The sequence below is a fragment of the Aptenodytes patagonicus genome, chromosome 20 (assembly GCF_965638725.1).
Source record: "Aptenodytes patagonicus chromosome 20, bAptPat1.pri.cur, whole genome shotgun sequence".
Lineage (NCBI taxonomy): Eukaryota > Metazoa > Chordata > Aves > Sphenisciformes > Spheniscidae > Aptenodytes > Aptenodytes patagonicus.
The window spans coordinates 1,499,175-1,521,663 of NC_134968.1; the positions used below are offsets into that span (position 1 = coordinate 1,499,175).

Below are 22,489 nucleotides of genomic sequence, written 5' to 3' on the forward strand. Positions count from 1 at the left end.
GATAGCTACAGTATCTTAGTATTAAATGGCACAAAATAAAATATATATTGTGTTTACTTCATTGCTTCACATACAGTTCTCTACAATCATTCTGATACCGGAAGCACAATAAAGCTTAAATATTTAAGCACGCTGCGCTAGTACTGGAGGCTATGCGAGTATCAGTAGGTGTATTTAAATTTCTTCCTAAAGCCCAGCTCCACTTCAGTTGCTGTTGGATACTAAAATTCACAAATAATCTCAGCTTTCACGTCATGCCTACTGTATAACAGTAGCAGCTATGTTAGACGCTGAGCAGTCCTTGTGGGTCAGTAACTATCTGTCTTACTTCTAGATAAGTGAAACCACATTCTGACAGTGCTGCCCTGGTGGGAGTATTATCGTTCGGGGATCGCTAACCCTGGTAAAAATGAATATATAGTATTCTCCAGAATCACAGAATAGATACATCATCAGTATTGGTGATGGCTCTTGGGAAATGGATTATGTCCTGCCTACACCTGAAAAGTCTGTCTGTTTAAAGGAGGGGAAAAAAAAAGCTCTATTTGGCACTTTTCCAGGTGTGATCACTGATACCCTCGTTACATATCAAGTTTAAAGAGAAATAATGAAAAACGTTTGTGTGGTTCTCATAAATGTTAATCGTGATATTCGTGATCCACCCCTTTTGTGAGTGAGCAATTCCACTTCAGCATCTTCATAATTCATCGTTGATGATAGCCTGCATTGCAGAAAACTCTTTTTTTTTTTTTTTTTTTTTTCCCCCCCCCGAACCCCTGCATGATCCATGCCCACGGGGTTTGTTCCATCTGCTGAAGGCCATCATAAGAGCATGAGGCCACTGACTCATAGCATGAGATCAAGCATTTGATAGCCTGCTTTCCACTGCCTTAATATGTCTATAACATGTTTTTCTTCAGTACAATTATGTCTGGTTTTTCCATGTGTTGTCAAGCATTCATAGTAAGTAGTAGTGTTCCAGTTTCTTGGACTATACATTTTTTGTGACTCTTGCATTATTAACGGGTGACACTCAATACATCGTGGGGACTTATTCTGAGACTTTGAGCGGAAGCTGGAGGCTGGTCAAATCTAGATGTTGTCTAACTCTAGTTTGTTGGAGCCTTTTATGTTAGGTCTGCAGAAAGTGGTACTGTGATCCTTTCAAAAGGCTACAGAAGGTTCATATAGGCACTAAATAAACTAGTGTACAGGGCTGAAATGTCATCACAACTGGTGCTCTTTTGGTATAAGAAAATCCACTTCTTCAGCAAACCATTCCACATTTGTACTTCTCCAAGCACATGCGAACACAGTGGCTGATGTGTTGTTCGTTACATCTGTGTCAGAACTGACGAAGGTGAGATGCCATTCAATGAAAACAATTCAACCTGTCCTATTATACACCCCTTTTAAAAGGGCTTCAGCTGTGATGATTGCTAACTGTAGGGCAAAGAATCGGGCAGAAGGCTGTAGTAATATGTTAGTTAAAAGCTTGATGGAGAACAAGAGAAAAAAAAAAAAAAGAAAAAACCTTTTTTTGCCTCAAGGGAATGGAAGCTGCATGCTGTGGTGCACATGGTGTATGCTTGCCTGCAACCATAAAAATACACCGTTCCCATGGTGCTTCCTGTATCTAATCTGAAAAGAGACAAGCAATGAGACAGATAGGGGAGGAAACACTTAATTTCCCTTGTTCCTTTATGCGCCCCCAACACTGTTACCTTTGGTGGCCAAAGTCGAAGCGTCCTTAACTTAAAAATCAAATAAAAAGAGCCACGTTCTTTCCTATGGGAGTCACAGTCAAGCACAAGCGTTTAATTATGTCTTAATTCCCTCATCTGTTGAGGCAGACAACTTTTTGGGTGTTATGAATGTTAGCCAGCTTTCATGGTTGTGAAATAAAAAGAAATAGAAGCCACATTTGTGGTTTATGGATGCTAATTGCTGCTGCATTTAGGTGTGTGAAAGGGGGCGGTTAAAAGGCTGGAGTGAGACAGGAGAGGATGACAAACCCTCACTTAGGCGCGTACTGAGGTTCCAGTGGTGCTGCTAGCACACGCACTTATCTGCTTGAAAAGGAAGTGCTGTTTTTTATCAGAATATTACATCTCCCAAGCCCAGATCGAGCCCTACCGCTCATGGGACTCAGGGGTTATCTCACAACATCAGCAGTACTGTGCTGCAGAAGTTCACTTAACAGGGGATTTCTGTAAGTGTTAAAACGAGGCAAGGAGTCTGCACTGCTTAACTGTGTCAGGTCTCTCTGCTTTGGTGGCTATGCATGAACTGAAAGTCGCATCTGAGTGTTATCAACAAAAGATCCTCTTGACTTTGTTTTATCTCTGCAGTACTGTACTATCAGCAGCAGGAATGCTGCCAAGCACGTTCAGTGACATCAACACAGTTGTGTCACCACAGCCTGTAAATGATTGACATCAGCTTGGACTATCCTGCACAATGGGTAGCCCAGAGCACCCAGGGCTGATGCAGAAACTCGGATATTCTGAAATAATCAGAAAAGCGCAGCTATTTCTTAGTCTGATTAACCCATTATAGTTAGCAGAAAACAGCAATTGCTTTTGAGATATCCTGACTGTCGGTGTAAGCTATCAGACAGGACAAGGTCTGGAAGGAGAATGGATGCACAGCGTTATTCAATAGATGATGGATTCCTTTCCGTAACTCTTTAAACTGCATTTTTCTTCACTTGTTCTACAATGTGTATCTTGGATTCATACAAAATAATTCCTTGAAATTAACAGTGAGAGAAATACTTATTCCCTTGGCATCGAAATAAAATCTAGTCCAGGGTAGATGAGTTGTGGGTCCCCCCCGTCCCGTCCCCCCCCCCCAGCAGGAAATAAGTGAAGATGAAGAAAACGGCCCTAGGAACTCAAATCACATGTCATTGTAGAAAAAGAATCCATTTTTAGAAATATGGGTTGGTGGAAAGGAAATCAGTTAATTAAGATGACTCATGTTTTGCCCCCAAACTAGGCTGTTCATTTGGCACAAAATGTGTGAGATTAAGGGGCAGGTTTACTACTGTTTGTGCTGCTGGAAAGGTATCGGAAAGCAGAAATAAATCCGCAAGAGTCAAAACTTTGCTAAAATGCAGCAAATAGTTCCATGAGCATTGGAATTGATGAAGCTCGGTTTCCAGTGGGGTTGTGTCTTGTTGCCGGCTGACTTTTAATTGAATTATGCAAAGTTTGCATCATCTGCTTGACACCGTATTTTACTTCTGGTACCTCAGGCTAGCTTTGCTGTATTCTCAACACCGTCTCCCATCACACTGCATTCCAGCGCTCGTTCTTCTTCCTGTTTTTGTTCCTTCTGCTGCTCTGCAGGAGCTGTTACGAACTTTATTTAATTCAGAGCTCAATTCCATATATTCTTGTTGAACAGTCTGTTGCTGCACCTCACCTGCCGAGTGTGCCAAACACACCGACTGTTTCTCCTGATGCAGGAGCACCACCTCCGGGAGTGGTTTTGGGAGATGCAGGTACTCCTGGGCCGTCTGTTGAACAGGCCAGTTGTCCGAAAAGAGTAATTCTGAGAAGCCTTCCCCTCTGCCAGATAGGATTGGATTTGGGGTACAGGTCTGAACGTTACTAGGGGAACACAGAGTGGATGCATACGCTTCTATAGAAGGCCAGGCTGAAAGTAAAAGACAAATATTTAATTATAAAAACCTCAGTTTGGAGAGAATGTACTTGTAATCTAAAATTCAAGTCTCAGAATCTAGATTATTTACTACTGGGAAAATGCTTATAGTCAAATCAAATCAATATACTTAGTTTTATGAAGATTATGGTGTTCAAGGATTTTGAGCAACATCTTAACCAAGCTCCTGTCTTCAGTTTATAGGTGTTAAAATGCCATTGATAGTTATCACATATTTCCCTGTTCTTCAAACTATATTATATTTTCTCTTCATATTATGGTTTTCTAGTATGAAACACAAGAGTATATTGCATTGTAAGAAAGACTTTTGGGAGATGAATTAAAAAAGGCTAAATGAAACTGCACTTTCAACTTCTCGGGTTTGAAGTTCATTTGAAAAAGCAGTTGACCAGAGACGATCATGCCTGAGTGGTCGTATTAGTAATAGGTCCCTTGATATAACTAATGAAGGCTATTATCTGAATTTAACATGTGGCCTTTTTCAGTCTGACTGTTAGGTCCAGATGTTCTCTGATTAACTGTCTAATTGAAGTCTGATTTAACGGTTGTGATTGTATCTGGCTTTCTGGACTTTAGGAATTGTAATTTTAGAAATGTTTTCTATGAGTGATGTTATCTTAACTGTAAGAGAAGGGAAGAACTCGTACAGTTTCATCTTTTTCTGTGTTTGTTTTTTTTTTTTTTTAAGAGGGAGACTTTAAAGATATCAAGATTTGAAAGGATAATGTTAACAGGTGTCAAAACAAAATTCATCAGGGACAGGCTTTGGAAAATCTGGGCACTGTAGGCCCGGGGACGTGGGATGGCGTTCCCTCTGATCCTCTGTGCTCCTGTGCAGCACTAGGGGTAGAGGCAGTTGGGGAAAAACGGCAAGCTATTGGCACTGCTTTTAATTAAAAAAATAAAAATAAAATCCTGTGGTAGTTTTAGCATAGTACTAACCATGGTTTTCCAGCCCCCAGTCATATTGTCTCAGGTAATAACATTCTGCTTCCCCAAATGCTGTTTGTAGTGTCAGTTAAATGCATTATTTTTCATTTCCTTCCCTAAACCATGGCCTAGTGCTGCCTGGCGTTGCTGGGCAGTTGTCCTGTTTAACTCCAGCTTTGGTAGCACTCGGTTTTGGATAACGTTTTTCCTTTATCACTATTTCTGTTAGTGTAACTTTTAACATATTTTGGAAACCTTTTGAATGAAAGTCCTAAAAAACCCACTGGAGGCAGAAATTGGTAATAGATGGGAAATATCGGGTATGAAATTATAGGTTTACATAGGAATATACATCTTTATAAGAAAAATCCTTGTATTTGAATAAGGTGCTTTAAGAACCAGTTGCGTAATTCAAGTTTCCTGGCTCACATGGGCTTGGAGATGATGTGTGGGGTCTGATTTTTTTTTTTTTTGGTTGTAATTAATTGTACAACTAGATAAATTATATTGTGTTTTAATGATAGAAAGACACTGGTATTAATGAAGTAGAAAATACACATCCGAGTGCTTGGAAAATGGTGCCTGGTTTGTGGGTTGTTTTTTTTTTTTCCTTTCCAATTCTCAGTGCTGCATTTCAATTTGATTTGTTTCTATTTTTGTTTCAAGTCACAATAAAAACAAGGAAACTCATTACCATAGACCATGCACTCCACAAAGGGGAATTATGAAAGTTTCTCTCCTATTTTTAGAAGTGAAATTTCCACCAGGTGCATACCGCACTGGTTCATTTAGGAATTACCACTCAAGTATGCTTTATGGAGTATCTAAGCAAAATAGATGCTTGTTTTTTCTACAAAAATGGATACTGAACAACAGTACTAAGAAAATACTGGAAGGCACAAAGATAAAATAAAATCAAAAGCCAATAGGTCCCAGTAATAATTTTTAGTAAGTCAAGGAAGTGAAATCTATGGATTCCCAGTGCGTTGTAGAAGGGAAGTACTGAATGCAGTACTTGGGATTTTTAGCGCAGAAGAGTCTGCTTTGGCCTGTAGTGACACAAAAAGGGCAGCTCAGCTGTGGGGACGCCTGAGTGGGACGAGTCCAGCGGCGTACGTGCTGTACGAGGGCGTACGCGTTTATTGCCACTACGTCTTCGTTACTGCTGTTGCCACTGCTGTCTAGCTGAAAGCTGATACTGCTCCTAGGTGATTGCTTCCTCCTTTGTTGGCAAACAATGATCTCCTAAAAGCATCGCTGCTTGTCCTAGAAAAGGGAGTTTAGCACTGGAGTCGGTGGAAGAAACAAAGCCAGGTTGGGCCAAAAAGGCTTGAACTCCTTTCCCTTCCCTAGAATTAGTATCTGCAGTGGTGTAGAAGACAGGCATGGAGAAAAGTTGCCTTATCTCTGTGTTGCCTCTATTTAAAAAAAATAAAAACCCCTCATGGTGCTGTCGTGTCACTTCACATTTTATAATTCCCCATTACTTATTGTATGTCTCCAAATTTTCAATAGATACATGTATGTCACATGTAATTGTTTTCTTCTTGTTATTTAAGGAAAAAAGGTATAGCATTGATCCCCCCCAGTTTATAATTCTGATGGGATGTACTCACTCTATTCATTAAGGAATATGGGTGTGTGTTAATTCTTGACATCTCTTCCCCCACAGGGCGTTAATTCCATTGTAGAGGTGTTTTTCATAAACATGCAGGATTCTGACTTTAATTTGGAAACTCCGCTGACTTTTTCAGTTTCACCACGCATGTCTGTTCTGTTTCAAGCTGCTTTAGGTAAAGGAATCTTGCGCTCTGGGAGGGCACCAACTCTAGTATGTGTACGCTAGGTTTTGGTTTTACACTGCTGTTTCTGGGGACAATTTGTGGAGATAACGGTGATGAATCATCGGTTAATACCTGTCAAATCCAGGTAGTCAGAAGAACCCTTCAATATGCACACGTATAGACTCCCTTCTTGTTCTTCGGCATCTGAATCCTATTAACAGCTGTCAAAACCTGGTAAACTATTTATATGCTTTCACAATTTGTTTAATTGGATAGTTAGGAAATGGCATACAAGAAAAGCTTTTCTTTTTTCTTTTTTTTTCTTTAGTCTGGCTGAACATCTGTAGCATTAGGGGCTCATTATCTCTGAATTGGCATAGCAAATCAGCAGCATCATTAAAATGCCACATTAAGATGATTAAGTTTCTTTGTTATCCAGTTGACTTTTTGCATGTGCTGAGGATTTCATGATTATGACCCCACTCCTTGTAAAACACTTGAGCAACATCACCCTTTTGTGCCGTTGTCTTTAATAGCTTCTGGTTTTTATTCTTTGTGCTTTTCATAACACTACAGGCAAACTTTGCTTAACGACAGTACAAAACTTACGTTCTTTTCTCTGTTTGATGCCAAGGTCTTGGATTAAATACAGTAATTGGGGGGTTTTCCTTCCGAGACTTCCTCCTAGAGAGAATAGCTAAGGTAACACGCTAGCTCGTCCTAATTGTTTGCTGCTGTTGACTTCTTTTTTTATTCATGCATTTTATAGAACGTACACAAGCACTGTTCATGTGGTGACTCAGTCTGAAGTTGCCACCACAGCTTTATTTTGGATTTTTTCCAGAACCCATTGTTTTTACAGTGTTTCAGGTGAAACAAAAATATTACTCTGGAGTATGTCTTTCATCTTGTAATCATCTCCCCAGGAAATGAAACCATGTGCATCAGCCTTAACGCATCACACTGGTACTTTGTTGTGTAAAATCTACAACATTTTGTTCTGCAGTATGTATTACCTTCACGAACTGCCTCAAGAAAAATAGTTACCTGGGTTGGACACCATGAATGTGTTTTTCCTCTTACAACCTCTTTACTTTCCTAAGCATAGAAGAGATGATAGCACTTCTTTTTTTCAACTGGGGGAACTTTGTTAGTGTTGTTAGGGATAACTGTGTTTTTCCTCAGTTAAATTTCCCTTTTCTACTTGAAGTTACAGCCGCCTTCCTCTTGGTTAAGGCGGAGCAGCCTGGAAACTCCCTAATCTCATTAAAATATGTTGATACGATTTTTAAGTGACGGATACAAACCTTTCCACACAGCTGCCAATCTCTTGATCTTACAGTATTCCCTGTGCGTGCCAGTATGCAGAGCAAAAGGGCCGGAAAAGGAATTCGGTTGCTTCAGGCCTCTACAACCACTTGGTTAATTTTAGGCTGACCTGTACCGAGCCGTTTTTTCCTCGGACTGCTTTGTACCGAAGCTTTCTTCTGTATTGCTGTCAGGAGGCAGAGTAGACTCTAAACAATAACGGGTGTGTTAGGACAGAAAAATTCCAACCCTTCTAACATTTATTTGGTTAAAAAAAAGCCTCTTCCCTAGTGGCTTCTGCTATCTGTTCTCAGTCATCAGAAGGTGAATTTTTCCGTTGAGGTTCTTCAAATGCCTACATGCAAACTGAAGAGCACTCGAGCTTTGGTGGGATATCACTGACAGCTGGAGTGGCGGTGATGTTTGTTGGGGGGAGGCAGTGGTGGAAAAGCCTTGATCAGAACTCAGGTGCATCCTTCTCTGTTACTCTAAGAAAACACAAGTGTTGCAAGCAGTCAGCGTGCAATATGGAAAATGCAGAGGTAATTATTTTCCGCAGTGGAACCATAGGATGGCTTGCCCAGTTTGTGCCAGTCAGCAAGTGCTTGCCATGGGGAACTCAAACCAGCGTTCATGCTACGCTACATGAACACTGGCATAACTCTGTAAAAGAGTGAAAAGCTGTGAGCCATGAACTTGTGGTGAGAAACAGTAGAAAACGGTAGAGAAGTCTTCTCAGTTGGAGGTTACAAATAGTCGTCCACTACTAAGCAATTGCATTTGATGCAGACGAAAGGTGAGACGTTAAGTAGAAAGTGGGAATTGAAATTGTTTCTGAAAGTACCAACAAGGTGCAGCTGCAATGTGTACTTCCTTTTACCATGCTGTGCAGGATGTAGCAAATTATTTTGGAACTGCCTCCTTTTGAGAGGGGGAAAAAACCAACCAACCAACCTACCTTTTTTTGGGAAAAGAGGTTCTGTTGAAAGCTGCTTTCAGCAACTGGCAATAATTTTTCCTTAGAGTGATGGAAATGGATGCATAAACTAATTTTGAAGGAGTCTTGATAGCAGGAGCACCCTCAGACATGAAGTTGGCAGCAGAAGGTACCTGCAGAAGAAAGCCTGTTTCAGTGGAAGTAGGAATGCCCGGGATGTGAAGCAGAGCTAGTACTGAAGAAGGTGCAGAGAAGAATGGCCCATTTGTAGGTGATCTAGACCTCCCTGTGACCCTCTGAGCAACCCAAACCTGCGTGAGCTCTTCTGGGCCCAGGGCAGTCAGTCCCAATACCAACCTCTAAAAACGTCTAGGATAGGGGGTTAAAAACACACAATATGGGGAAAAAAGCCATCCTTCCGTGGGTATCATCATCTAGGGAGAGCACCAAGAGGAATCTTGGCATTTTCCACGCTACCGTAGATTCTTGCATAGGGTGGAGAAATTATCACCCACCTGTTTCTCCACCTCACTTCAACCCAAAGTAAGATAGATTGGCTGGGCTTAGTGCAAACATTTAGGCTAGACGAGTGATTTTATCACTAAAATATAGTTGAAATTTTTTATTTCATTAAAGTATTGGTTGCCAGACCTTTATTTTTCAGTGCTGCTTTTATGTTGCCACCTCATTTTCGCTGTCACCCATTGTTTGTTCTCAGCATTTGATGTGGTTTATTACTCAGAACCAGAGCTAATACATATTCAGCAGTCCATGTTCTGTACTTTGGAGAAAGGACAAGTGATTAAGTGCCATATTTAACTGTCTAACCCTCAGTTTGAGAGAGGAGCAGGTGGCCATGAGAACAATACTTTCAAACAGGAAACTATTTTATCTCTTAGTGCTTTTCTTCACTTGGTAGCTTGAGGCATAACTCAAGTTTCAGCCATAGCCTAGCTCTTGTCTGGATGGAAAAGTCAGCTTTAAGCAGAAAAAAGCCGTCCTGTCAATTAGTAAGGATTTTAATGCAAGTGCTGGTAATGCTGGAGTTAATAGTGGAAAGGAAATTCAGCAACATAAGTTGGGAATCATCAGCTGTTTATATAGTGTGACCAATTTGCTTATATTTTTACATGGGAGCATTATTGTTAGTAAATTATTAGCTACTTGTTACATTTTCCTCTTGTCAAGAAATTGCATTCATTTAAGGCAATGTCTTTGGTTTTCTCTGGACACGGCTGCAGGTCCAGGAACCTACTCCAAGGCCATGGACGCTGATCTTCATGAGTCTTTGGGTTCTTTGCCACATTCTCGCAGTATGGACAAATCTTTTAACGTTTCTGGGATACATTTATTTATCAGGAAATCTGCACCCTGCCTCTGCAGGTTTTACTCACGTAGTAACCTTATGATACAGGTATCAAGATTATCGGATGCTCCTCACACATTTGAGAACTTTGGATAAAAATTGCAATTTGCAAGCGAAAATTAGGATTATTGATTAGGCTTAACTGATGAGAATCTATGCCATGGGAGCACTGGAAGTCTTATACTGGATCAGACATATTTCTTAGGCATGTTTCAAGCACCAGAGGTTCCACAGGAAGATATAAGTATCCTTTTTAATTTGTGTCTTTCTGTATTTCCAATTCACAGGAACAGCCCGAGACACTAATTTCTATAGGCTAATTGTGAGTTGTGGGAATAAGTATTTTCTTTTGAATCCTGAAAGTACCCTGTAATTGCACAAGTTTGTACTGTATTATACTTTTATAATCTGTAGAAGGAAATTATCCATCGAAGGTAATTAACAGGCAGGTCAATATTTTTAAAGGCTGTCTCACTGTGAGTATCATTAAGTGTGCATGACCCATGAAGATTCGTGTCTCAACTGCATTTCTTCCGCTTTGTGTGTTTAAGTAAAATTTTTAGAAAGATTGATAATGTAATTTTATGTAATTTTTGGCGAGTTGTTTTCCTAATACTTCATTGTGCCTAAGATGAGCATTTTTTCACTTTTGTGCTTTGTTTTACCTGCAGATGATGTGGTTAAAGTGAAAGGTGAATACAGTGAAAGAGAGGAGAGTGCTTTAAATTCAGAGCCTATGGAAAACCCAGAAGAATCTGAAATGCCTTACACCTATCCCAGAGAATATAATGAATATGAAAGCATTAAACTGGAAAGACATTCCGGTTCATATGACAACATCAGGCCAGCTAGTGGAAAAATGAATTGTGATATCTGTGGATTAGCCTGCATTAGCCTCAATGTCTTGATGGTTCATAAGCGTAGCCACACTGGTAAATATCCCTATATTATTCTTGTAAGAGCTGAATACTGAAAGGATAATAATTTGTAATCTAGACTACTTATTTTTAAAAAGGATACCAAAATCAGGATTTCCTTGTTCTGTCCTCGACGCCACATGTGATCTCTCGCAAGTTACTCACTTTTCTGTGCCTCACTTTACCCAGCTTTCTTCTTATCAGGATTGAATGTTAGTAAAAGCATGTTTGTGAGGCATTTTAAGAATTTTGGATGAAAGGCACTATGTAATTTAAGTATTTCAAGCACAAAACACAAGTTAGATTGGTTTTGTGCTGCCGTTTCCAGTCTGTATATGTATTTCTCTTTGTGCTATAACTTTGGCAACAAACCAATGAGCACCTTAGGTTTCGACCTGTGGTAAGATAAGACTTTTTTTTTTTTCTTCTAAAAATTGCTAGCTTGTTGGAATCAGCCTCCTCCAATACACTTATTTCCATGGAAAAACTGTACAGCGTTTTCCATAGTCGTACATATGTTACAAGAAGCTCTGACACCAGAGCTGCGTGTAACTCCCACTGAAGTCAACGGAAGGGCTGTGTGTGTTTCTTTAGAAAGAAATTGATCCAGTATCTCATTCTTTCCTCTTCCAAAAAGGAAAGGGTATGAGGATAGGATGATACCCACGTAACCATTAAATGTCCTTTTTTGTATGTCATTTTAAGGTGAACGGCCATTCCAGTGTAATCAGTGCGGAGCTTCCTTTACTCAGAAGGGTAACCTCCTCCGCCACATTAAACTACATACAGGGGAAAAACCTTTTAAATGTCATCTTTGCAGTTATGCCTGCCAAAGGAGGGATGCGCTAACAGGTCACTTAAGGACACATTCTGGTAAGTGACTTCAAAGACACTTCATGTGTTTTAGATGTGTGTCACTAGGACACTAGGCGTGGAGAATAAAGAGTCAGTCAGCAAAGTTTGCTCAGCTGGTCTAGTTTTGAAGAGTTGACAAATAGCAGTGACCACTCACTCTGCCTGCTGTGCTGACGGAACCGTCTCGGGCTCGGGTCCGCTCTTAATGCAGAAAGAGGGCACAGGGAAACCCGCTGTCACAGCTGTGTGCTGTGAGAAACGGCCAGCCTCGATACCTGCTTGCACAAAACAACTCCTTGGTATTTTCAAATGAGTGGAGCTAGCTATGCCAGCAAGCTCTGAATTTGAGGGGCAGCGCGAAGACATGCTTTGCTGGGACTTCCTTCCTTTCCTGTCCTGAGCGGTTGGGATAGCTCTAGGAGCATAATCCAGGACAGCATGACTCTATTGCCAGTTAACACCTCGCTGTTGTGTAGTGCCTTTCATCTGAATGTCTTAACATGCTCAACAAACGCCAGTGGTTTTTCTCAAGACTGCTAGGGTGTTTCATCCATTTTACAGATGGGAGAAATGGAGGCACAGAGCTGAGGTAACTTGAATAACAAGCAGGTATAAATTGATTAATCTTAGTTCCCCCAGTTCCGCAAGAGCCAGGTTGTGCTTACTCTTTGATTTGTGTATATCCTGTGTTATACAGGGGCCTAGAAAGAAAACATTTATTCTAAATGAGAGATGTTATCTCTGCACTGCACTTTACAGAAAAAAAAAAAAGTTCAACCTCACAAAGAATCAAAGTTAAAAATGAGATTATCTGACATGGATAAATGAGATTCTGATTTAATCAAGACCCAGCACAGTGGTGGTGACTGTCCCCCACCAGCACAGTGCTAAAAACATCATGCTTCAAACACGTCATGTGGTTATTGTGACTGAAGTTTTTAGGAGCTGGCTTATTAAACAGTATAAAGGAAATCTCTTCAAGTGAATCACATAAATAAGTGAACAGTTGCATTAGCAGTAGGGAGTATGGTCTTTTTGCACAGTATACAATGCAAGGCTAGTTATATTTGCGCTGTACAGGGATGATATTTTGCCTGGGTGTGTTAGAGGATGTCTGTTCACAAAACAGCAATGAGAGGATTTAGGAAGTGCTTCCAGCCCTTGTGTATGAGGCACTGGGAAAGGCTGTGTGGATATCTTGAGTTTCAAACAGGTTTGCTTTAGCTTAAATGAATTAGGAATATAATTCGCTTTACAATAAAAGCCTTTGGAAATGAAATGAACTTCACATACGGTTTTGGTTTGGTTTAACTTCCTCAGTTTCGTGAAGTCCTTGAAAAATTCTGTATAGACAGGACCTAGGTCGGGCAGTTAGGACAGCTGGAGTCCCGGTTTAGCAGCGGTACAGTTGGTCTTCCCTAGGGAAGTTACGCCAGGAAAAGTTGTCAGCTAGAGCAGGGCTCTAGGAACCTGAGCTCCTGGGAACAGTGTCTAGTTGTAAGTCCTCTTCTTTTCTGGTTAGGGGATGAAGAGGAACGCTGTGTGTCCGGTGGGTTTCACCCTTATGTAAGCCTAATTTTGTGATGATTGCAGTGCTCATAAAGTTAACAGAAATTTAAAGCATTCTCCATGAGGTGAATATATGCTATTAGTAACTACATACTTGAACGTCAGGGAGACAGTGTTTTAGTAGTCTCTTGTGGTTATTTTATACTGCGCTCTTATTTTTCTAGTGGAGAAGCCATACAAATGTGAGTTTTGCGGAAGGAGCTACAAGCAAAGGAGCTCGTTAGAGGAGCACAAGGAGCGGTGCCGTACTTATTTGCAGAATGCTGGCATGTGTGAGGCTGGTGAGTTTATCACGTTACAGTGGTTTTGTTTTTTTGGTACATTACAGTGCTTTAAAAAGGGCGTCTGGTAGGCTGTTAATTCACAGCCTGAGAACAGTTTTTACTACAATCATTTTCAGTAACCTAAGGGGCTGTAACATCTTATAAAAGGGTCAGGTTTAATGCATCCCTCAGGCAAATAGTTAAAGAATGCTTTTATTTTAATCACTTTTTTATTTCACAGTTACTTTGACTAAAACATCTAAAATACCTTGTACGCAGCATTTCTGTAGGTGACACAGTAAGTTAAATTATTCCTACATTAATGCTATTATGTGGCTTATTTTATTGGATGAGTTGGTGCCCATGGTTGTTGGCAACAGTTGTTCACGTGTCTCAGTCCGTTGATGCTTCCTTTTCTTTAGAGTAAGAACTGTGGATCAGAATCGGTTAGAATTTGCAGAAGTTTTAGTGGCGTGGATCTAGGGCATGGCAGTGGGGTGGTATCCTGAAGATCACTGGTAGATCAGCTTAGGGAGGTAGTGAGAGGTAAGGGACTTCTTTAAGTATAGAGCTGTCTTTGAAAAAGGCTGAAGGTAAAATGTATCAAAACAGCTTTTCTTATTTTCCTTTTCACAGTCTCAGTGCTGCAGTTCTGAAAATGCTTTGGTGAAGAATAACTGCCATAATCTTTGAGCCTGCTTCACCTGAATATTTCAAATCCTAAAATGAACTTGTGTGATTTAAGTCCCACAATATGCCAGTAAGTCAGGAAAGAATTACTCTTCCCATTCAGAGTCAGGGGGTGGTTGTGACCTCCCAAAAGATTATACGACTAATCTGTAGCAGAGCTGAGGCTACAATTTCAGAATTCAGGTTCCCGTTCTTTTGCTATGCAGCCTTAAAAAAAGCAAGCAAACAATAACTTTAAGGACTCGAGGTTCCTAGTTTTGATTGTGAATTTCAAATATAATTTTATTTTCAAGGAAAAGGTTAAACTGAGTTTTCAGAGAAGAAACCTAAAATGTAAAAATATACTTCGAGAGATGACAATGTTTACAAAGGCCCTTCAATAATTAAAAAAAAAATAATAATGGTATTTAGTGATATGATTATCAAGCAGAGATTCTGCAGGCATCATCACAAGCCGGGCCTGAAAACCAGTGTGATGACCCCTTGATCTATGATGATAACTAGGTGGGTACAAGAGTCCTTACCCTGTGCAGAGCGAGTAGGTTGGTGTATCAGGCTTTGACACATGCACACACAAAAACCGCCATAAAGAAACAATGATTTAACGAAGTTAGAGTTTTATAGTTTTTCATAGGCTATCATCTTTTCAGCAAATGACATGTTTTTTAGAGCATTAGTAAAAGTCAATGGTTACTAGAACGTCAGCAAGTTTTGGTTTTCATGAGAACCCATACATATTGTAACTGTGGTTTTATGTTACAGTATATACTCCCATGATGGCAATCACTCCGAGATGTCCACCGTGTGAAAATGGAAAACATGATACCTACTATAGATTCCTGCTTTTAAATGATTCTCGTGGTTTATATTCATTTCAGAATAGCAACATTTCACTTATCCAGAATCTGCTATATGGTACTTGCTGAAGTAGTACTGTATGCCTTAAATTGGTCACAGAGGAAATGTAAATTTCCAGTATGACATGATGTGGCTGTACCCTATGCCTTTAAGACCTGCGCGCTTTAAAAAATACTGCAGTGTTTTTACTGGAGTAGTAAGTTTTATGAAAAACAGGAACTCCAGTCTTGCTGAGGCATTTCCATTCAATTCTCTGGTATCAGCACTATGTTAGATCACAGAATCAGAGGGAGGGAAGGCTGGAAAGGACCTCAGGAGGTCATTTAGTGCATTTGATTTGGTTTTTTCCCCCTAAGGGTAGCATTTTGCACTTGCGTTTAGTGAACATCAGGTTTTTTTATTTCTGACCATTTTCCTACTTATCCACATCACTTTGAATTTTGGTACTTTTCTGAAGTCCTTGCAACCTTCTTATATGGAGCCATCTTTAAGCGCAAGTATGCTTAACGTGCCATCATCCAATAATTAATTAAAATATTGAAAAGCATCAGGACAGTCCTAACCATTCTAGTTGCTTTTTAGTATGAGGTTTGCATGTTCCAGACGTAGCAGTGTGGTAATATTTCTGAAAGAAGGGTTTCATGTACCAATATTGTTAGAGCGTTGCTCAGTCCCTGATAGTGATCTCTGGTCACGTTGTTCTCATTGCACAATAACCCACCTCTCTGTTCCACTCTCCATTATTTAGTGACCACATAGAGATGCTGCAGGAAGCAATGCCTCTAATTTGAGCTCTGCTTTATGCTTCAGGGTTTTGTTAACAATGCCCGCATGTTCTAAAAATTATACTCACATTTATGGTGTGACAGAAACCACGCTATGGAAACAATTCAGTACAGGCTAAATGATCGTGTGTTCATGCTCTGGGCTGGAAGAAGAGTATCCACTCTCTGTACATCTACAGAATGGCATGATGGCTGGGTGACAGCACTGTTTTAGAGAGGTGGCTCGTCACCCAGTGATTACAAGAAAACACAAGTAGTCATCCATCATGGATAAATCATGTTTACACAAAATTTTCTTATGGAAGTGTTTTATAAACATAAGATCACAACTGAAATGTGCGCACCACTGAGGTAGGCAACAGTACTCAGAAGCACCACAGAGACATCTCAGGCGGTGATCAGGGAACGCCATAATTGGTCCTAGTGTTAGGTAAGTAGAAGATGGCGACCCAAGTTTAAAAGCGGTCAGGACATTGGGGCTAAGCCCCATCCTACTGCTGGGTAAAACCCTGGTTAGGAGCTTGACTTTCCATGTAAGTCCAGAGGCACATGCGAGAGCGCTGATCGGGAGGGAAGAGGGTGATTTATTTGGTCTGCAGAGTTTCTTTCAGCATCCTTAGAGTTTTTGTTGTTTTCTGGCCGTGCAGTTGAACCCCAGAAGAAAGAGGTGGGTGAGATCTTTTTAAGTTAGCTTTTGGGTAGGGAGAGCAGTGTTGTGGGAGAGAAGCAGCATAACCACCTGTGTCTCAGCGGGAGCAGAGTCTGTTTCCCTAAGGCTGTATTATGAAGACATTGTCAAAGACCTTTTGTGGCCCATAAATAGAGATTATTTTTTTCTTTAGGAAAAAATGCCCGTTAGCAAGGAGTAGAAAATCCTAATGTGAAAGAAGAGACCCTTAGCATTAAAATAAAATGGCAGACAGACATCAGGCTGGAAGATTGATACTTAGAGATGTCCCAGAACAGATTATGTAGGTCAATAGTTACTGTCTCTTCAGCAATCTCGTCTGAGTAAAGACTATTGTTACCTCTGCAGGAAGCCGCTTGTCTGCCCTCTTGACACTAATTTAATAAAGTTCCCCTGGTGGCACATAAATAACATTGACAAGACAAGTAGACACTGATATGCTACGTGTAGCTTCCAGTGTGTTTCTAGGGCTGGCTAAGAGGACTTACCGAAACATCGCTCTACGTTCTGTCGGAAGATAGAGAGAAAGATTCTGCAAATGTGACATTAAAGCTTTAATAGAACTTGAGTACAACTCTTGTTAAAGATTGAGAAAAAGAGAAACTAGAAGAGCAAAAGAAGGAGGAGCTGCTTTTATGACACGGATGAATTGTGTTTTCTTTCCTTTTGGTTTTTTTACAACCTAAATTTTTGAATATACAGCACTGTTTGTATTTTTATCTTGTTCAGGGTAGTTGTGGGTTGGCGTTTTTAAAACTTAAATTACTATTATTAATGCCTTGTGCAATGATCCTGTCAAGATCACAAGCTTTCTGGGGATAGTTCAAACCTTGAACTGCAGTTATCTAAAGATAATATAAAGAGCTCAGAAAGCATATTCCAGTTTTTGGAGCATGAGAGATAGGCAGAAGTTCTGAAATTAAAAATCCCGTAACATTATTCTCAAGAATTAACTAGAGCTTCTGGCCAAAATCCAAACAGGTGACTAGGTTCTGCCTACCTAACCTTCCCTTGCAGTTTCAACTTAATCTGATGTTTTGTCTCACTGAATGTAAACTGTTACGTAGTGTCTTGGTATTTCATGCTGGAAGCAGGTGCATTTTAGTAGTTGATAAATACATTTATGCGAGTCTCTAAACATACTGGAGTAACTGGGAGTAACAATCAGACCAGAAAAGCAATATGTTATTACCTTTAAGGCATTGTGTATGCATGCCCTCTGTGGGTCTGGTTATCGTGTGTATCACGGGGTTACAGCCTGATGAAACAGGACTGAGGTAGTGCTGAGTTGAGCCCTATTATTCCATCCATCCTGAGTCATATTCGTAGCTAGTGTTTGTGGCATCGAGCACTTATGAAGCACATTACATTTTCAAAATGCTGAACAAACATTAACAAATAGTTCTGGCTGAGGTTTGGTGAGTCATGGTTTGTGCTGACTGAAACTCATATGATATCAATAACAGCAATAATAAACAAGTAAGGAGTGACTGACTTTGAAATTTATAGGGAAATGCTGCACATTAAGCTCTGGAAGGATGATACTGCGTTTTTATCACTTGCTGTACTTAGCAAACTGCAGTTTAAGTCCGATACTTAATAAAACTGCATTTAGCAGGACTGAAGCGATACCGAAGTGCTTGTATCGTTTTCCTCTGGCATTACTTCTCTCTCATGTAGATTATGCTTCATATATTTAGGTATGCTAGTGCAATAGTACAATAACACAGCAGCCAGGGTTCTTTCATGGTGAGATCTGACCTTTTGTATTACCTTGGGAAAGTAAATTACCCTTCCTTGTCTTAATTTTCCTCTACTTAGATACCAACTCCTAAAGACATGGGCAGTCTCTTAAAACGTGTCTAGTTTTCACCACAGCGGTCCCTAATGCTGAAACTCTTAGTCCTACTTTTTAATAAAAAAGTACCACTACCGATACTTGTTCTTCAGGCGAGAGCAAGCTTTTTGGGGGGAAGCCGCAGCAGTTATATTCAGTATTAGTCTGGCAGTAGTGATATGAGGTGGCAGTCCTTCGGCTCGGCTGCTCCAGCTCAAAAGCCTGTGCAGCCTCCATGAGGTGAGAGCAAGCAGAAGTTTCCGTGAAATGATGGGCACTGGTTAGCACGGCTACAGGAGAACTCTGGAAAATGGTAAGATCCTTAAAACAGTCAGCGGCCCAGTCTCGAGGGAGTGATCTTAGGGCACATGTACTTTTCCTAAAATTAGAAATTCTGGAGGTTGTAATGAGCTTTAAAACACCTAATGCTAATGCTTACAGGTGTGCCAGAGAGAAAGCATTCTTAATTAGTTTTAGCTGTAGCATTTAGGAAAAAAATTAAGTGATGATGACACCTGGAAAAAAATGAGTTAGAAGTGGATATTGAAAGGTTATATTATTTTGACTTTAATGGAACATCGCTATATTTCGTGCAAGTTTCTTAGTGATTAGTTAAGACGACATCTACGTATGACTGATACCTAAAAAGGTGTAGCAAGAGGACTGAATGTCTTACAGCGAAGCTTTGCAGCACTATGTCAGTCTGCAGGTGTCACACAGTCTTACTCAGAATAAAAAAGAAAGGCTAAGAGAGGTTGTATCTCCATCTACATTTTGTAACCAACCCTTCCAGCCAGTTTATTTTACACTTCCTCTTGCTAATGAAGACACTGGTTTTGTATGGTTTATGCTCTCCTTGCATGAGCTCAGGACTGCAAGATCAGTGTCTGTTTCTGTGCTTGGTTCCACTGACCGCAACTGGTGCCCAAGACGCAATGAGCAAGAATGACAGAAAAAGCAAAACAAGTTTACATCAGATCTCCAAACTGTTTCCTCCCAGTTAGTGTGGCAAACTCCGGAGATTAAACCATTCATCTCTTCCTTTTTTTTTTCTTTTTTTTTTTTTTTTTCCTTTTCACCTACGTGTTTTTTTTTGTTGTTTTTTTTTTTCTTTTCACATTTTCCAAACTAGCAAGCGTGGAGGCAAGGCACATCAAGGCAGAGATGGGGAGTGAAAGAGCCCTTGTGCTGGACAGGCTAGCAAGCAACGTGGCAAAGCGAAAAAGCTCAATGCCTCAGAAATTTATTGGTAAGAACAAAAAACCTTTTCATGTGCAACAGTTAAATATGTGCAAGTTGATAACCTATAGTACAATGCCTCTGCTTATTTTAAATATCCTTCTCAGGTTTATAATCTAATACAAAAGAATATAAATAAAGTAATTTTGATTAATCTGATGTGGTTTTAGTGATTTGTTGTAGGGTTTTGATTAAAATAAAAAGAATATATTCTGTTAGATACTTAAACTGGATGGAAGCTACTATTGTGCTTTGTGTCTATTTGTGCAGGCAATTTATAAATATATTTTATGAGCTTCCATGTGTTGTTTTCTGTACCTGTGCATTTGAAATGTTCTCTGCTAGGTTCTTTACAGGAAAAGAACAGGAAGGCTTAATGCTGTTACGAGCTGAGTGCTTTTTCTAGTCAGCAGGAGTTGAAGATGCTTGCAGGATGCGTGTGTGGAGTAAGGCCTAAAGACAGAAAAGTATTGAATGTCTGTTAGTCACCCTGCTGAATTTGAATATGATGAAAAAATATCAAATCCTTTCTTGTGGTAATTTAAGCAACAAGATGTTTCCATAGCATTTTTCTTGCATTTAATTTTATACGATCAGAGTTTTGCACGCTGGGGATCTTAAATACCAGTTTGGCGGGTTCTGTGTTTCAGTGAACGCCTGATCCTCTCGGCTAGTCTTATTTCATTAACGTGCTTTTTAAAAAAATAAAATGCAACTCTCGTGTCCTGAGTAAAGACCTGACTTAGTCAGCAGTTATATAGTGTCAGTACTAGTAATGCCTTATTTGTTATGTTCTGTACGGTTATATCGGGTACCGAGCGCTTATTTTTCTTGCTACAACCTTTTCCTTCAGAACAGGGGCCCGTGTGGTGGCTGGTGTTCACCCACGACTGGGGAGGGGAGAAGCGTGGGGCTGAGCGTGCAGGCAGGGGTCAGCTGCTGCCGGACAGACCCCCCCCGGCAGAGGGATGGTCTGAGGACCCGCCTTGAACGGCTGGGGCTGAGGTCCAAACCTAGGTAAAGGTGTGCTGCTAAATCCATATAGATATAAAAGCAACTTAATTTTTGAAGGTAATGTAGCTCTTGTTAGATTTGGTGGGTTGCGCTGGACTTTCATCTATGAAAACTGGTAACTTTTATTTAGACATCTTCGTATGGCTTTCAAAAGGTCACCTTTTTATACAGGAGTGAAGTAACACCAGCACGCTCCATCTGAGTGCCTTTGGGTGCTTAATATTGAAACTGTTGACTGTGTGACTTAGGCCTTACATGTCATGCTGTGATTCAAAAAGTAATACTAATGCAAATGTTTTTGAAAACCTTTAGCTTCCTTTTTTTTTTAGCACCGAGATCAGCTTCACCCTATCTTGTTTTACAATTGCTATCAATTCAATCTTTATGTATTTTATTAAACACATCTGCAGCAGGACACAACCACTCGGCACACGCTTAGTTAAGTACTAGTGTTTTTCTGATTTGTTTTACCAGCGTACTTGTTACCGTATGGAAGAGATCCTCTTTTGATTTGTGATTGTGCTCAGTAACGTGGTCTGCAGATGGCACAAACTGATAGGGCCTTTTGTGGAGAAGTTGGAGGACCCAGGGCAGTTCACCTAAAGGAACAAAATAACCAATTTCTGAAACTTACTGTTTTTCTAGAACCTATGTGATTGGCATGTTCTTGTTAAGTAATGTGTGAAAAAATTACTCGCTCGGTCCCTTTTATCCCTGGGAAGTATGTGTGCAAGAGCAGTCTGTCCAACCTTGATTTGACTTCTGTGACTTTCTGAACTGCATGCGTAGGAGTGCAAATCTGCCAGGACAGCTCTGTGATTTCTTGGGAAACGGCGTTCTCAGAACGGGTGCTGATTTTTCATTTTGTCAGGAAGAAGGGATGGAGATGTGTATTAACAAGGCATCTTTGTTTGGCTCGTTTCTGTGAATGAAGTCTATTGATCAGAAAAAAAAAAAAACACCTTTATTATTATTTGAGGGCTCTTCAGAGATTCATACAAGCACCAGGAGTCTTGCCCACTTTATTTTTTCACATTTTCATTTTCGGTAGCTACCTCGTGTGCACGAGTGTAAGTCTCAAATAAGGACACAGACCAGCAGACCGTATACTCTACACTAGGCCTCCCTTCAAAGGCTTCTCCTGCAAAGGTTTTGTCCTCAGCTTTCCCTTTAGTTACGAGGGAACACGGGTTTGAATGGAAGCTTATGATTTTGTGTTTCCTATTTTGCTGTGGATTTCTATTTTGCATGTATATGGACCAAATCTACAAACCCTGGCTTTTTGTACTTCCTGGTTTGATTAATGAACAGATATTTAAAAAAAAAAAAAAAATTAAAAAACCCCAGCCCAGCAGACTGGGTAGACACCTGTGCTGGTGGTACTTCACTGCTGTGTAAAACACTCGTGGGGCTGTATCTTCAGGTGACGCGAGTCGAAGTAGCCAGTGCAGTCAATGCATTTCTGCCGGTTTACACCAGCTGAGTATCTTGACCCACAGACTTCTATTTCTTCCTTGTTAAAAACAAGTTCTCGCCGAGACCAGGAGTGAAAATATATTTCTCATAGTGGTAAAAGTGCTAGTGCAGTTCTGCCAGTAACAAACACCATTATCCCCCAGCGTGCAAAGTCTAATGAGAAATTGCCTGCTTTGGTTAGCACAGCAGCAGGAAGCAGGTCCACTCCCTGTTTCCAGTGTCCGCACCTCACCAGGCTGCAAAAATCTACCTACATTTTAAAGTGAAGCATCGCTGAGCAGCA

General features: G+C 40.3%; 1 protein-coding gene across 4 annotated transcripts in view; it reads left to right on the top strand.

The window, feature by feature from the left end:
* IKZF3 (IKAROS family zinc finger 3) overlaps nt 1-22,489 on the top strand; it is a 34,808-nt gene that overhangs the window by 9,084 nt on the left and 3,235 nt on the right. For 2 of the 4 annotated variants that reach the window (XM_076356781.1, XM_076356782.1), the window contains exons 4-7: nt 10,687-10,947; nt 11,638-11,805; nt 13,521-13,637; nt 19,610-19,726. In XM_076356781.1, the coding sequence (XP_076212896.1) occupies nt 10,687-10,947; nt 11,638-11,805; nt 13,521-13,637; nt 19,610-19,726 (663 nt within the window). The remainder of the gene's footprint in view (nt 1-10,686; nt 10,948-11,637; nt 11,806-13,520; nt 13,638-19,609; nt 19,727-22,489) is intronic. The other 2 variants (XM_076356783.1, XM_076356784.1) reach the window with 2 other exon arrangements.